This window comes from Dysidea avara, chromosome 7 (assembly GCF_963678975.1).
Source record: "Dysidea avara chromosome 7, odDysAvar1.4, whole genome shotgun sequence".
Lineage (NCBI taxonomy): Eukaryota > Metazoa > Porifera > Demospongiae > Dictyoceratida > Dysideidae > Dysidea > Dysidea avara.
Genome location: NC_089278.1, coordinates 4,651,263 through 4,665,383, shown reverse-complemented (window position 1 = coordinate 4,665,383; position 14,121 = coordinate 4,651,263). Strand labels below are relative to the sequence as shown.

The 14,121-nt window shown below is 41.4% G+C and overlaps 5 protein-coding genes across 9 annotated transcripts in view; 3 read left to right on the top strand and 2 right to left on the bottom strand.

The window, feature by feature from the left end:
• The window catches only part of LOC136261944 (gamma-tubulin complex component 6-like), an 8,492-nt gene extending 2,671 nt beyond the window's left edge, over positions 1-5,821 (top strand). Inside the window, exons 7-32 of one of the 2 annotated variants that reach the window (XM_066056033.1) lie at positions 13-167; positions 221-410; positions 579-801; positions 863-923; positions 997-1,057; positions 1,110-1,219; positions 1,271-1,362; positions 1,414-1,550; positions 1,612-1,704; positions 1,754-1,813; positions 1,855-1,936; positions 2,287-2,375; positions 2,423-2,538; positions 3,203-3,927; positions 3,997-4,098; positions 4,146-4,266; positions 4,312-4,453; positions 4,498-4,657; positions 4,711-4,748; positions 4,801-4,857; positions 4,905-4,977; positions 5,026-5,077; positions 5,132-5,303; positions 5,352-5,413; positions 5,467-5,648; positions 5,701-5,821. In XM_066056033.1, the coding sequence (XP_065912105.1) occupies positions 13-167; positions 221-410; positions 579-801; positions 863-923; positions 997-1,057; positions 1,110-1,219; positions 1,271-1,362; positions 1,414-1,550; positions 1,612-1,704; positions 1,754-1,813; positions 1,855-1,936; positions 2,287-2,375; positions 2,423-2,538; positions 3,203-3,927; positions 3,997-4,098; positions 4,146-4,266; positions 4,312-4,453; positions 4,498-4,657; positions 4,711-4,748; positions 4,801-4,857; positions 4,905-4,977; positions 5,026-5,077; positions 5,132-5,303; positions 5,352-5,413; positions 5,467-5,648; positions 5,701-5,789 (3,444 nt within the window). In that variant the 3' untranslated portion in view covers positions 5,790-5,821. The remainder of the gene's footprint in view (positions 1-12; positions 168-220; positions 411-578; positions 802-862; positions 924-996; positions 1,058-1,109; positions 1,220-1,270; positions 1,363-1,413; positions 1,551-1,611; positions 1,705-1,753; positions 1,814-1,854; positions 1,937-2,286; positions 2,376-2,422; positions 2,539-3,202; positions 3,928-3,996; positions 4,099-4,145; positions 4,267-4,311; positions 4,454-4,497; positions 4,658-4,710; positions 4,749-4,800; positions 4,858-4,904; positions 4,978-5,025; positions 5,078-5,131; positions 5,304-5,351; positions 5,414-5,466; positions 5,649-5,700) is intronic. The other variant, XM_066056034.1, reaches the window with a different exon arrangement.
• Positions 5,771-6,519, bottom strand: LOC136261965 (small ribosomal subunit protein mS25-like). Its single transcript, XM_066056064.1, has 4 exons — positions 6,328-6,519; positions 6,170-6,276; positions 6,037-6,124; positions 5,771-5,989 (listed from the first exon to the last, which is right to left on the bottom strand). Exons 1-4 carry the CDS (start codon positions 6,468-6,470, stop codon positions 5,815-5,817), a joined length of 513 nt encoding a protein of 170 aa, XP_065912136.1. The 5' UTR covers positions 6,471-6,519; the 3' UTR covers positions 5,771-5,814.
• On the top strand, positions 6,348-8,717 carry LOC136261955 (protein O-glucosyltransferase 1-like). Its single transcript, XM_066056051.1, has 10 exons — positions 6,348-6,609; positions 6,671-6,887; positions 6,938-7,070; positions 7,116-7,240; positions 7,285-7,344; positions 7,394-7,493; positions 7,544-7,602; positions 7,661-7,828; positions 8,396-8,452; positions 8,504-8,717. Exons 1-10 carry the CDS (start codon positions 6,501-6,503, stop codon positions 8,634-8,636), a joined length of 1,161 nt encoding a protein of 386 aa, XP_065912123.1. The 5' UTR covers positions 6,348-6,500; the 3' UTR covers positions 8,637-8,717.
• Positions 8,710-12,444, top strand: LOC136261950 (uncharacterized). Of its 2 annotated transcripts, none has more exons than XM_066056042.1 (4): positions 8,710-9,054; positions 10,957-11,070; positions 11,118-11,231; positions 11,284-12,444. In XM_066056042.1, exons 1-4 carry the CDS (start codon positions 8,841-8,843, stop codon positions 12,387-12,389), a joined length of 1,548 nt encoding a protein of 515 aa, XP_065912114.1. In that variant the 5' UTR covers positions 8,710-8,840; the 3' UTR covers positions 12,390-12,444. The 2 variants fall into 2 exon arrangements, with proteins under 2 accessions (XP_065912114.1, XP_065912115.1); XM_066056043.1 differs by having other exon boundaries at positions 8,711-9,042.
• On the bottom strand, positions 12,365-14,104 carry LOC136261951 (uncharacterized). Of its 3 annotated transcripts, none has more exons than XM_066056044.1 (7): positions 13,811-14,104; positions 13,371-13,766; positions 13,219-13,320; positions 13,083-13,174; positions 12,828-13,029; positions 12,697-12,779; positions 12,365-12,646 (listed from the first exon to the last, which is right to left on the bottom strand). In XM_066056044.1, exons 1-7 carry the CDS (start codon positions 14,058-14,060, stop codon positions 12,407-12,409), a joined length of 1,365 nt encoding a protein of 454 aa, XP_065912116.1. In that variant the 5' UTR covers positions 14,061-14,104; the 3' UTR covers positions 12,365-12,406. The 3 variants fall into 3 exon arrangements, with proteins under 3 accessions (XP_065912116.1, XP_065912119.1, XP_065912118.1); XM_066056047.1 differs by having other exon boundaries at positions 13,371-13,748; XM_066056046.1 differs by having other exon boundaries at positions 13,823-14,104.
• Between the last annotated feature and the right edge of the window lie 17 nt (positions 14,105-14,121).

The window sequence follows — 14,121 nt, the reverse complement described above, 5'->3', positions numbered from 1 at the left end:
TTGTCCATCCAGTCCAGCGATGAAGGATTAGGCACTACTGCCTGTAGCCATGATACAATTGATGGTGGGGATTCCCCTCCAGTCAAGGACCCGTGGCCTTTAATAGAATCTGATTGGGACCAGCCAAGATATTGGCAGCAGAAGACCTGGGAGGGCAGTATTACCAGGTGAATTTGGTGAAATTGTATGCCGCAGTTTCAAAATCCCCATGCATGTTTAGTGAGAGACCTTACCTAACTGAAGCAGGCACAGAAGCAGTTGATCACATGATGCAGATAAATACCTTGCAGTTGGTGGAACTTGTACATGCCCCATCCCCACCCACCACAGCATGTCACATGAGCCATCTTGTTCATGATACACAAAACATTCTCATTGGCCTACCAGCCCACTATTATACTATAGACAAGGTATATGTGCTCAGTAAGTACAGTTTTATAATCAACTGGGACCAAAGTAACTTTTAGTCATTTTGAAGAGGTTGTCCTTTTTCATAGTATGTCCGTGGGGAGGGAGGGTAAATTTACAGTACATGTCTCATTTGGATGATCCTTCTAGAGAGTATATTTATATTGTAGGCCAGTCAATCATTTCAACCAGTGTCAGGCCTTAAGGTGACTGGGTGCAGTCCACATGCCCTGAGAAGGCTCATGGAGCAGTTTGCAGTTGCAGGTAGTGATTTCCTGAGACTGAGCAGGTTTGCTACTGGTCAGAAGAACAGGGGTACAGTGGCTCGATCACTGGCAGAGTTTCTAAGTTGTTTTGTGCACTGTTACACTGCAGCAGTAGTGTCTACGCAAGGTGATGCTGTCCCTCCATTATGAGTTAAGAGTTTTACTCTATTGTATTGTGTCTACCCCAGATGTGGTTGGTACACTCATCCGATTGAGGACAGTGTTGCATAAACAGATGATGACCCTGAGGTCTGTCAGTGACTCAGTGTGTGTGTTTACACACTCTTGCATGTATTATGTGTGTGTGTGTGTGTTGTTGAAGGTTAATGGCTAAACTGTGCCGGTGTGATCAACATCCTGACAATGTTGACAAGTTTCCTAGAGTAAGTCTCTGTGTGTATATGTCTAGATGTGCATGTAATGATTGTTGTGCAGGGCATGTCACTGATCAACACAGTGTACCAACACTGCCTGGCAGCCAGGGCAGACCCATCTTATCCTTTAATGCTCTCCTTATTACGCTATTGTTGCAAGCCATACATCTTGTAAGTATTAATGTGTAATTGTGGGTTAATTAGTGTATATATAACTGGTAGATTCATACAGCAGTGGATATACGAGGGAATGTGTGCTGACCCAGAGGAAGAGTTTGGTATTGTTGTACATGATGACTACTTGCTCCGGAGAAGTTAGCTAAAAGGGGGTGGGGCTCAAGCTAGAGAAGTTGTTATTGTTGCAGATGAAACCTACTGGACTAATGGGCACACGTTATTAGATGAAGTTGGGTGCTGTCCTGTGTTCTTTTCAGAAGGGTTTTCCCCTACTGTCTTCAGTGCTGGCAAGTCACTGCATCTTTTGAAGCTGTGCAACCCCAATGTGGGTGTGACTGCTATTACTAGACAGCAGTCATAGCTAATTGGTTGTTTTAATTGTGCAGAATCAGTTATGCAGTACAGGGCATCTAGCCACTCCTCCAATTGAGATTACATTTGATGTTGATCACCTTGAGCTGGTAGCCCAGCAGTGTCAGGTGAGCCATTGAGGTGTGGTCAACTTGTTACAAACACCCACCTCACCAGGAATATGAACTAAAAATGGAAGAGTACATGAAGGAGACTTTGAGGAAACAAGAAGAAGAGGTATGTGAGACATGTGCTGTTGAGTGTCATTATTTGTGTAGGAGTTGCGTGTACAAGAAGAGCAGAGACGAGTGTTGTCTGAGGCTAGAATGGCAGCCATGGAAGAAGAAAAGGAGAGACAATGTGAGTATATAGTATTTATTTAGTATGCTGACCTTAAATGCAGGAGAAGCCGTATGTTCTATTAGAGTATTTTGAGGTTGAAGAATATTTCAAGTCTAGCAAAATTCATCCAGTCATGTAATTTCAGTTGTATGAGCCCTCTGGGGACCACTTAGTGAATGAATATAAAGTCTGTATATCCCTGAAATTGTATTGCTGGACTAGTGAAAGGAATATTCTAATAGAACAATCAACTACTCTAATAGTACAGTCACTTTGTTACTACTTAAATGAAATTCTATGTAGTTGAGGTTCCACTGTATTGTGAACATGGGACCAGTAGTTGATCAAACTGTGTGCTCGTGCTACAGCTGAGGAACAGGCAGTGCTACTAGCACTGGAAGCTAAGAAGAAAGCATGGCTGGATGAATTGAAGGCACAAATGGAACAAGACTTGGAGGTGTGTTGCTGTAGTCCCAACCATTTTGTTATGATGTGATTGTGCAGCTAAGGGCAATGAAGAAGAAGCAAGAACGAGAAGAAGATATGGCTTGGATGAGGTTTCTGCAGGAGAGAGAGGCAGCCTATGATGAGGCTGAGAGGAAAGCTCTTGAAGCAGCAAAGTCAGTGTTCACTGATTGCCATTGTTGCACACATACATGCACACAAAGTGAAGTAAAGTCCCCAGCAGCCATGCGAAACATAGCTATTGCCACCCAGCGCTGGGATGCTTGTGCACCACACAGGCACTTGAGTCTGTGTAGCATACCCTCCTGGGGCAGCTTGAGGACTAGTAATCTACAGGAGGACTGTCCAAGTCTCACAGATAGATGCCACAGAACCCAAGGCTCCACAATGACCCCAACACTACTAAGTGTGACAAGCTTAAGGACAGTTGAGCATTAGCTTCCCCAGTTGACACCCATCCCCACTATACAGCTGAGTAGACTGGTAAATTTTCTTGCTCACAGAAAGCTTAATGGTGTATTGAACCCGAAACCTTGTTATTGCCAGGCTATGCTCTAACCAATTGGCTGCCTCACACTACACTACACTACAGACAGATACACGCACATGCTCGCTGACATGCACACGTACTACAATACACTTCACTCCTTTTGCTTGTTTGAGACCAAACCTCCACTGGAAATATTCTCCCACCCGCCAAGGACACTAAGCAACCCTGTACAAGCTGTTTATCTATTATTTAGTTATGGCTAGAGGACCCATGGACCTATAAACTTTAATAAACACCTGGACACATGAAATACTACATTTTCCCAACAGGCAGGAGTTAGTAGAGCACTATGAGTCACTTATGAAGGATGCCACATTGCGAGAGCAGAGAGCTGAATGGAGGACACAACGTCTAGAATTGAATGATGCTCGACAGCAGCTATGGCTTGCAGAGAGGGAGCAACTCAAACAAGAAATGGAGTCGTTTTCTGAGAGTGACAAATCCCCACTGTTACCGCAGCAACACTCATCATCTGATGATGTCATAGAGGATCATGTGGTCACACCTGATGTCACACCCATTACCCACCCAACCACAGATTCCCCACTGTTAAGTGAAGAAGAAAATCAAAATGTTGAGGAATTAAAGCAGCCAAGTTCAATGTTTGATGAGCCACACCCATTAAATGAAGAGCTACTCCCACAGACAGTGGAACCACTAAACACTCCACATAACACTATTACAATGTCAAGTGATGGATATGTACATACCCAAGAATCTCATGTCAGTATGGAAACTGCAAGTAGCTCCAAACCCCATGTCAGTGATTCTGTTGTTCACCAAGTATTGAACCCCACAAGTGACGTAGTAGTGGAAGAGTTCTCTAAACACCTGTCACCACGGCAACAGACGAGGCGTGGTAGAGCTCCAGTATCTACCATACAGGATATCATGTATCCTAGCAACAGTCCAGCTCCTTTGTACCACACCACCAGGGGAAAACCCCCTCCAACAACAATACAGAACCTCTTATATCATCGCTACCAGCAACCAGGTAATATCCAGTTACTGGGAGAGGGGCTGTATTTGTGGGTGGGACAGTACTGTTCTCTCTTAATTGCAGCTCCCTCAGAGGAAGTTGATCATCAGTCTCAACTAGACTACTATGATACAGTTTGGGTTGGTGATAAAGTGGAGCCATTTGTAACCAACTATGATCTGTTTGGTGAGAAGGTTTGGAGATATTATATGATGTATATATCCCTTCCATAGATCTTCCACCAGCTAGTTGGCTTGCAGCCCATGATGTCCTGCCCAGTCAGAGTAGTATTGTAGACCTCCTGCCATTATCCACCCTGTTATGGAGGTGTATTGCTGTACCACTGGACACTCAGTAAGAGTTGCTGGTGTATTATGCTTTGTGTATCACTTGTTAAAGGGCACGACTGGTCAACTCTGCTCTTGTACAATACTTCACAACAGAACTTGCCATACAGGAACACTTTCTGACCCTCAAGAGTTTCCTACTTTTGGAAGATGGTGAATTTGGTCATGCATTGACTACATCATTATTTGGAGAGGTGAGGCATCACACCAGAGCTTGTTGCAGCTGTGTATCATGTAGTTGGCTCGTGGTACTCCTGTACAACAATTGTGCTCCTCGGTACTGCTCAATCCTATCCTGGCTACTTCACTGGAGAGTTCTGTGGTGGCAGCAACTTGCCGGCACACCTCTCGACTTAGCTTCTCTCTCAAGTATCACCCGACCAGCATTAAAGCTAGCTGTGAGGAGTAACCATTGTCACCCTTTTAGTATAATAGTTACTTATCTACACAGCTGTGGGTGCTTTAGACTTCCTTGAACTACAGTACAAGGTAATGACTCCCCCACTAGTACATTCTTACCCTTATCCATAACATTATTAAGGTGGATTGGCCGTGTAACATTGTCATTACAGAGCAGAACATTGTGAAATACAATAAGGTACTATCCAAGTGTGTTAGCTGTTTGTTGTCTACAATTACTGTTAGGTGTTTGAATTCTTGGTGGAGCTGAAGAGAGCTAGCTGGGCATTGAAGAATGTTTTCTTTCTACTTAAGAAATGTAAGTAACCATTTCATGTTATACTATGTTAGGAACCATTTGTATTAGATCAACAGAAATATAATAAGTCAACTGAGATGAGACAGCTACAAGTATTCAGGTAAACTAAAAAGTGTGCATATGTTGCTTTAAGATAACTGAAACTCTCTAATAGAACAGTCACTATGTTTAGGGTTCATGCTAAGTGTTGTTTTGTGGTTGGCTTACTGATACTCACCCACTACAGACATGAGATGCAGCAGTTTATTAATGTGATGGAGGGATACATAGTCAACCAGGTACTGCACGTTAGCTGGCTTGAGTTCCAGAAGAACTTAAAAGAGAATGTAAGGCATATAATGTGTGTGTGTGGTGTTGAATGACCATTGTACTAGGTGTCCAGTTTGGATGACTTGCGAGACAGACACTCAGAGTTCATTGACAAGGCATTGTTTAGGTAGACATACATCAGAAAATACTGTTCAGTGATCACGTGTTATATATAAACAGGTGTCTTCTCAGCAAGAAGGCTGCACCAGTGATGAATATCATTAAAGATATCTTCTCCAATATACACAAGTTTCACTTCCAGTTAACTAGCTCTGTATGGGAAGGACCTGTCAGTACAGCTCACACTAAAATGTGCGAGACCCACAAACGATTCCACCAAAGGGCTCGGTTCTTATTCACAGGTAACAACGGTAGATAATAACCAGTGTTACATGTATTGTTGCTATTCTCCAGTGGTCACTAAACTGGTTCAGCGAGGATACCAGCCTCATTTAGAGGACTTCTTGTTGAGACTTAACTTCAATTTGTTTTACAAATTGTGATGAGAAATAAAATATACAATCGTCATCATGAATCTTTATTATGCCATTCATGTACAGGTCTTTTAACAGTAACTTTGCCTGGACAAGGTGCTTGCCCAGGAATCTCACAGATGCAGAAGTGTCCACCAAATTTAGCTGATAGGTGACCAAAGTTGGCAGTGTTGACAGCATTTTTAGCCTTCTCTTTCTGTACCTCTTTCCTGTGGTAAATGTATGCTTGTGACACAGTCCATATTGAATAACTCACTCATCCTTGGCTGCTACAGCTGCTAGTCTGCTAATAATGCCATCAGATGATTTGTTGTCTGTGTCTATGCGGACTATGTTACCTCTTCCTAGTAGGGATTAATGGAGGAATCTTGTAACTAGTTGGAACTTACTATGGTAAATATCAATGGAAGGGCTGGGTGATTCGTTCTTACTGATCAATATCTGTACGCGAGGGTTCTTGTACTGAAGCTTGGGAACCTCTTCTGCTACAAACCATCTGTGAGACGTGTTGATAAAGCATTCCATGGAGCATGCGCAGTTCACCTACCTGGTGCCAGCACTGGAGTCAATGTGCGTGGTATACTTGATGTGAATGGCCATTACGTTCCGCCTAAGGTGGATCTTCCCGCTGGATAAAAACTCCATTGTTCTCCTGTACGCGTAGCTGACATTTCTCGCCTGCGCCGCCATAGCGTTTGGTTTAGGTGAGCACTGTTTAGAATGGGTAGGCGTGTGCTACGGTTGTTAGTGTACATTGCATTCCTCGCGCAGTATTCCTCACAGGAAGAATTCTGCAGCGCTGAAGATGACTCCTGCACGAAATACACTGGTAGGGTTACCTAAAATGAGTAGGAAGCTTAGACTGATTGTGTTTACATCATATGGTTCAGATATAAAGCAGAGGATTGATCAAGCAGTCAGTGAATATGTGGAGTGCGGCAACGACAGTTGTGACTGCTTCTCGCCGCTTTTAAATGATGATCTACGTCCCTGGAGTGAAGGGGGAATCAGTCGTGACTTGTTTGAGATGGCTGAGGGAAGAGGAGTCCATTATCAAATTGTTGACCACCAACTGTATAGACAACACAAGTGCCTTTTTCCAGCAAGGTGGGTGGGGCTTTAGCTATTGGTAACATGCATTAATGTATTGTCTACAGGTGTAGTGGGGTGGAGCATTTTATACTGGAGATAATTTCAGATCTACCAGATTTGGAGGTACTGATCAATGTCAGGGACCATCCACAGTGTCACAAGTTTGCTCCACCAATGCCAGTGTTGTCATTTAGCAAGGTGGGATGGGATAGTGACTATGTAATTGTTGATGTTCTGCTGTAGGCATTATCACAACATCGTGATATCTTGTATCCAGCTTGGACATTCTGGGAGGGTGGGCCGGCTCTTTGGCCAATTGAGCCAAATGGCCTTGGTCGATGGGATATCAAACGTGATACCATCACAAGGTGACACCTTAAAGTAGTCACTTTACTGTAAACTTATGATGTAGAAATGCTCAAGAATGGCCTTGGGAAAAGAAAGAGAAGGTGGCATTTTTTCGAGGATCAAGGTTGGCATCTGATCACTTAATACTTATTGTAAATTCTAAAATGTTATAGGACAAGTGCTGAGAGAGATCCACTAATATTGCTATCTCGTCGTAGTCCAGACTTGGTGGACGCTGCGTATACCAAGAATCAAGCGTGGAAGTCAGATGCTGTGAGCAATGTACACATCTTTACTGAAATTATTAGTAATGTATTCAACAGGACACACTTGGGGCTAGTGCAGCTCAAGAAATACCATTAGAAGATCACTGCAAGTACAAGTATGCTATCAACACCAGCTAGTGAGATTGTATAGCTACCATGCTTTTCCTTCTTCAGATATCTCATCAATTTTAGAGGGGTGGCGGCTAGTTTTCGTCTCAAACATCTCTTTCTATGTCATTCATTAGTGTTTCATGTTGGTGAGGATTGGATTGAGTTTTTCTACCCTCAGCTAAAGCCATGGGTGCATTATATTCCTGTACGGCAGGATCTCAGTGACTTTGAGTAAGTCAGGATTCAGTGTCACTCAGGTGGATGGATGGCTTGGCAGTTGCTTAGCAAATAATCTGATAGTTTTACCAACGATCTATTTAGACTTTTCGTACTTTCCATCTATTCAAACCATAAGGACCCAGGCTAATAGTCTTACAATCCTATTCTATATATGAGTAGTAGCAAGAGTTCATGAACTCTTGGTAGTAGTAGTAGTCTCGTCCTCACAGTTGCAGACTCTATTCTCCGGTTATCGGTTATTAGTATTAGCACCCTAGGAGCACTTATAAGTACCACCTCAGAGAATAGGGTCTGAGACTAATATGAAATCTTTGCAAAAATTATTTGAAGTACTTAAATATCTATAAAAACAACATTTTTAGTACTGTATCTACTCAAGAAACATGACTGCAGCATATTCATTATTGACCATGACAATAAGCTTCAGATTCACGATTAGCTTACAATTTTGCATGTAATTTTGCTACATGGAGTTTCACAGATGGAAGCATCTCAAGCTTGAAGCTATAGAGAGGGTGTAAGGGAGTTTTCACAATATTTGATAGTGTGCTATTATAGGGAGTTGCTAGCCTTTGTGATGGAAAAGGATTCCCTTGCTAAAGATATTGCAGAAAGGTATGTTGATTGGTAACAAATAATGTATGCATTTTGAGTCGCAACTTGCAGGGGCTTTCAGTTCATCTGGGATCATCTTGACTTGGATGTAGTCCGGTGCTACTGGAAGAGGTTACTGACACAATATTCAGCTCTGCAGAAATGGGAAACCAAACATGACCCTTCACTATTGCATATAGTATGACAACAGTATTAACATTTTATAATAGCTTGTGTATATGCAGCTAGCTATTTGGTTGTTTATGGTCTGGTTTAATGAATGGGATTTTCCCTGCGACGCGAGAGCACGTGAGTTAATGACACAGGGGAATGTGTGGCCCTCTCTGATTTTATTTTGTTCCTACAACCATATTATCTATGCTACAACATACCAGTGGATGTATCAAAGATGTCGATGATACGCGACGGTTTTAAGAATTTCGTGGATTGGTGGCGTAATGAAGCCCGTCATGAAGTGGTGCTCTTTGATGTTAATAATACTTGCACCGTGTGCCATAAAAAAGAAGTTCACGTCACATTATCCAAGGAAGTGAGATTTTGTAGTTACAACTGTAAAGGCCAAGCATTCAAGCGGTTCGAGGAGTATCAAGGTAAAGTGTTAAGTAAGTAAGCTCTACGTTGGCAGTGGTTGGTGCAAGGGTTGGTGACATAATAATTACACCGGATCAGAACTGGCCGTCGATCATCTAGAAAATGACTCGGGTTGGGGGGTAAGGCCACATGAGAGTGAGTAAGGGGCGGGAGTGATAGCATCAGAGAGGCCCGAGGACATGCTCCGGCCGGCCCTCGGCTACTGTGCCAAGCTGTGATGATGACCAGACCTTGTTATTCATTATACTGCCACTAATTCAATCGCCTTACTTGAGTTGACCTACAGATCCATTGGCAGTGTTGGGCAAGTTACTTTGTAAAAGTAACTAGTTACATATTACCAAGAGTACTCTTGATATTACATATTACTTGCAACTGAACTATTTAGTTACAGTTACATATTACTCATAAAATAAAGTAATTATAATAATATTACTTATTATATTACTTTGTCCACAGCCTTAAGCTGTCACATGTGAAACTACCACCTTATCACGTGACATGGTGACATGATTGCATTGTTAGACAATGTGCAAATCTTGGTTATAAGTAAGAAGCTGGTGAATAGGCTTCGTTACTTCGTTGTGGCTAGGCGTTACTCAGAGGATAACTAACGAGATTAATAACTTCATTATTTGTAGTAATAATATTACATAATATTAGACTCGTTACAGCAAGAGTTCATAATATATATACTGAGGAGAGTATCCTACTCTAATATACCCCTGTAGAAGGGCGTATCATGAAGTTATGACGTAACACTTCTGAGTTCGCCCGTTTTTCTTTGTATAATTAATGATATCATTAGTTGAACATGGTATCAATTGAACGCGTGCCTAACAACGTCGCCAGCAACCAAATTAACTCCAGCTCTAAGTGTTTCTCACCGAACTACAATCGTTCCTTCATGGGTTAAGATCGCTTCGTAGGTGTTGCTTGCTAGGCCATTCGTGAATATGGCTATCCTGAGCGTCGAGAGTGTGAAATGGTGCTAACAATTCTTGCACTTTTACTGCTGCTCATACATCACAAACCACAACATCTTGTCGTTATGTCATAACTTCACGATATGCCCTTCTACAGGGGTATATGAGAGTAGGATACTCTCCTCAGTATATATATTATGAACTCTTGGTTACAGTAATATAGTTAACGCATTACATTTGTAAGTAAAGTAACTTGAGTTATATTACCTGTTTTTATAGCGTATTTCGTTATATTACTTAGTTACCACAAAAAGTAATAATATTATGCAACGTGTTACTCCCAACACTGTCCATTGGATTCAGAACACCATCTTCATTCAGCCAGGTCACGTAAACAGAACAAGGTAGAGCATCAAAATTGGATCGCTTGAACTTTTACAACTATTATGAAACTCTCGAAGTCAGTGTTTTGGTACACTATCACTGTTTCTGTGTAAAGATCTTATGGAACCTGTTATATTTGATACACCAGGATATACTAGTGTCAAAGGTAACACTAAGGAAAGTTCTGGATGATGCTTCTTGGTAGAGTATTATGGCTCCCCAAAGAATATTTATAGCTTGGAATTGCTGCGAGTTCCCCAGACTGATTTTCTTTGTAATTTAAAGTACATGCATGCATACTTATTTTTTGTACTCTCTTCAACTCTTCCTTGCCATGCCCACACAAGTGTTAATTCACTAACCCTGTTTGGTGGTTGCATGTGACCAAGGACTCATTATGTACTTTTTATGTGTCTCATTAAATAATGATGGTTCATCTCTGCTTTTTGTTTAAACATTTAAGTGGGCAAGAGTTTGTCAAGGGAGGGATGGCCAACACCCCACAATGCATGTCTATGTGTGATATTCCCTAATTGATCTGCATTATATACATATATACTGTTAGTTGTCCATACTACTTTGTTGTCTTAATTGTTTGTAAAGGTAAAAAGAAATGCAAGTATCCTGGATGTGACAAGAAGTGCTATGTTGAAAATAATGGAATAGTTTATGATTTCTGTGATCGGACACACGCAATGGAATTCAAGAAACAGCAAGGTAATATGAGTGTCTTTGTCATTATCATTACCATTTTTCCTCCCAAGTTTGTAAACTACCAGGCTGTCAGCTGCGATGTTTTGCTGAGAATGGCAAAGTTCATGATTTTTGCTGTAAATCACATGCCGATAAATACCAAAAGAATACATGTGGTTTTCATGGTAAGAGACTAAATGTTTAAAGGTAATATTGTGATATTTTGTTTATTCCCAGTATTATCACGTCAGCCACTTCAAAGCCATGGCTATTTTCTACGCCCCTCTACAGGCCCAATACACTTTTACAACAGGGATGATCCATACTATGAGTTTACTAACTTTGCAACGTATCCTGTGAAAATTGATGATAAGGTTTGGCCCACCACTGAGCACTACTTTCAAGCTCAAAAATTTATTGGTACCCCGTATGTGGAGTACATTCGTACTCTACCAGCCCCAAGATTGGCATTTGACTTTTCACGAAAACCAGAAGTATCTCACTGGCGTCGTAATGACTGGGAACAAGTAAAGGAAAAGGTTATGGAAAAGGCACTATGGGCTAAATTCACACAACACTCTGAGCTACACAAAATGTTACTGGACACAGGAGGTCGTCGGTTGGTAGAACACACCAGCAATGATCGTTACTGGGGTGATGGGGGAGATGGGAGTGGTAAGAATCGTCTTGGAAATTTGCTGATGGATGTGAGACAGAAATTAAGACAAGGGAAGATATATACTCTCCCATACAAACCCAAGTCTATTGAAAGAGAAGAGCCACAGGCAGCTTCTTCAACACCAGAGAAAGATGGTGGCGATAACCAACCAGATCTGATTATCTTAAATGATGATAGTACTGGTGATAGTTTATGTGGTACCACTACCACACCACAGTCAAGTCCAATGGAATGTAACATTGCAGAAAACAGTAATGATTCTACATTATTACTTCCTCCTTTGATGCCATTTACAGAAGCTACCAGTCATCCACTTGGTACAGATGCTACTTCTACTAGTACCATCAACTCTGCCAATCCAGATGACATTGTTAACAGTATAACAGAACAGCCACCAGCACCAGCTATGGAAAGTGATGATGGACAACAACCTAATCCTTCCATCAGCGATGAACCACAGGGTAGTAATAGTAATGAGCTGGCTGACTGTGTTAATAGTATAACAGAACAGCCACCAGCACCAGCTATGGCAAGTGATGATGGACAACAACCTAATCCTTCCATCAATGATGAACCACAGGGTAGTAATAGTAATGAGCTGGCTGACTGTGTTGAGCCCATGGACACTGTTGACAATAGTACAGTTGGTAATGACAAGATTTGATAATACTGCAAATCATATTACACTAAATTTACAATATTGATTCTTTTTACTACTAGCACAAGACCAATGCAATCTGGTGAACTTTTTAGGTGTTCACAAGCTACCTTGATAGGTTCTTTTTTCCTTGCTGCGGTGAGAGTAAACTTGGCTATCTCTTTCTTATCTACTATTCCAAACCACTCAACAATATCACTGTCTTTAATGCCACACTGATCAGCCATTTTTCCACTGCTGACCCTCAACATTACCAAGTTATCCTATGGTGGTGTATAAATTCTAAACAGCTTTTAAAACAATACTAGCTTACATAGTCTAGCAGTTGTAGTCCATATTCTTGAATCTCTGCATGATGAGGAATGAAAAAGGCAATCATCTTATCTTTAGTTTTCACTGCATAAAAACGTAAAGGCAGATCATCATTAGTATATATGCACTGACCTTTCCTGTTGATTTGTGTAACAATCAGTTTAAAATCATATTCACGCCAAACTTCCACCATGTCTTCAGCCATTAGTGCATCCACCATTTTAGCATAATCCATGTTGTTATTGAAACTCCGTCTGGGTGTGGTGGTTCCTATTATCACATCTAACCACTGTAATTCCGCTGCAGTCCCAACTGCTATTCCAGTGATACTGAGCTAAGTATTCAATCTATTATATGTAAAGTGGACATAAACAGTACACAACAAACCCCTGTCTTTTCTTCTTTAGCCCATAAGGTTTTTGAAAAGTGCAGAACAGTGTTGAGATTCTTAGGTAGTTGTTTACTGTACCTTCGCTGGGCTATAACTAGTAAGTGAAAATAAAATAATTAATTTCGTGGTCACCTTGTTGACTGCCATTGGACGTAGCTGTTGCACTACCATAAAATGTGTCAACACTGATGGTGGAGCAAGTTGATGGCTTGGTGTTTGCTGTAGTATTTTGACCTAAACAATTTCCTACAGAGTAACATAGACATATATATATATATATATACCATCTTTATCATGTTGACTGATAGTCAGGCCACCACCAGTGGTGACTGTTGGGGGTAGGGCTTTGTAGTGGCTTTCACGGTGTGGCAAAATATCTTGATTCTTCTTTCTGGTATAAGTAGAATAGCCTTCAGTAAGGTCTTCTTCCAACTTCTTGTTATACTTAGTAAGTAGGTCTTTGTCACGGCAGCTGGGGCTACAGTAGTCAAACTTTCCGTAATTATTGTCAATAAATTTCAAATTTGTACAGCTGGGGTTCTTGCATTGTTCCACACAAAATGGACATACACCAAACTCTGATAGGTAAAGACCAGAGCAAAACCTGCACAAAGCTTGCTTTGGTGATGGAGCAGGGACAGGTAATTGATCAAGATGGCTGGCTGGATGTTGTTGGGATACTACAATAAAAAAAATTATGATATTAAGCTATATAGGATAATACCTTGATATTCACTAGTAGTTACACGAGGAGTTTCTAGATCAGTTTTTTTCATCACTGCTCCAGCGTAGCTGAGTTGCTGGGAACTCTCAACACGATCACGGAATTCAACACTACCCCCAACGCCATTGTCTATAGCTTCATGAGCGGTCGGAACATGGCCACATTCACACTTAACATTTCTCTCAGTAAACTCTTTGCATTTACACTTTTTGCATTTTCCTCGCAATACATTCCTCTTGTCGTACCCCATTTAGTGCGCGTTTCTAGGGAGTTCCCCTTATACGCATCACCGTATATTCTCCAGACATCTC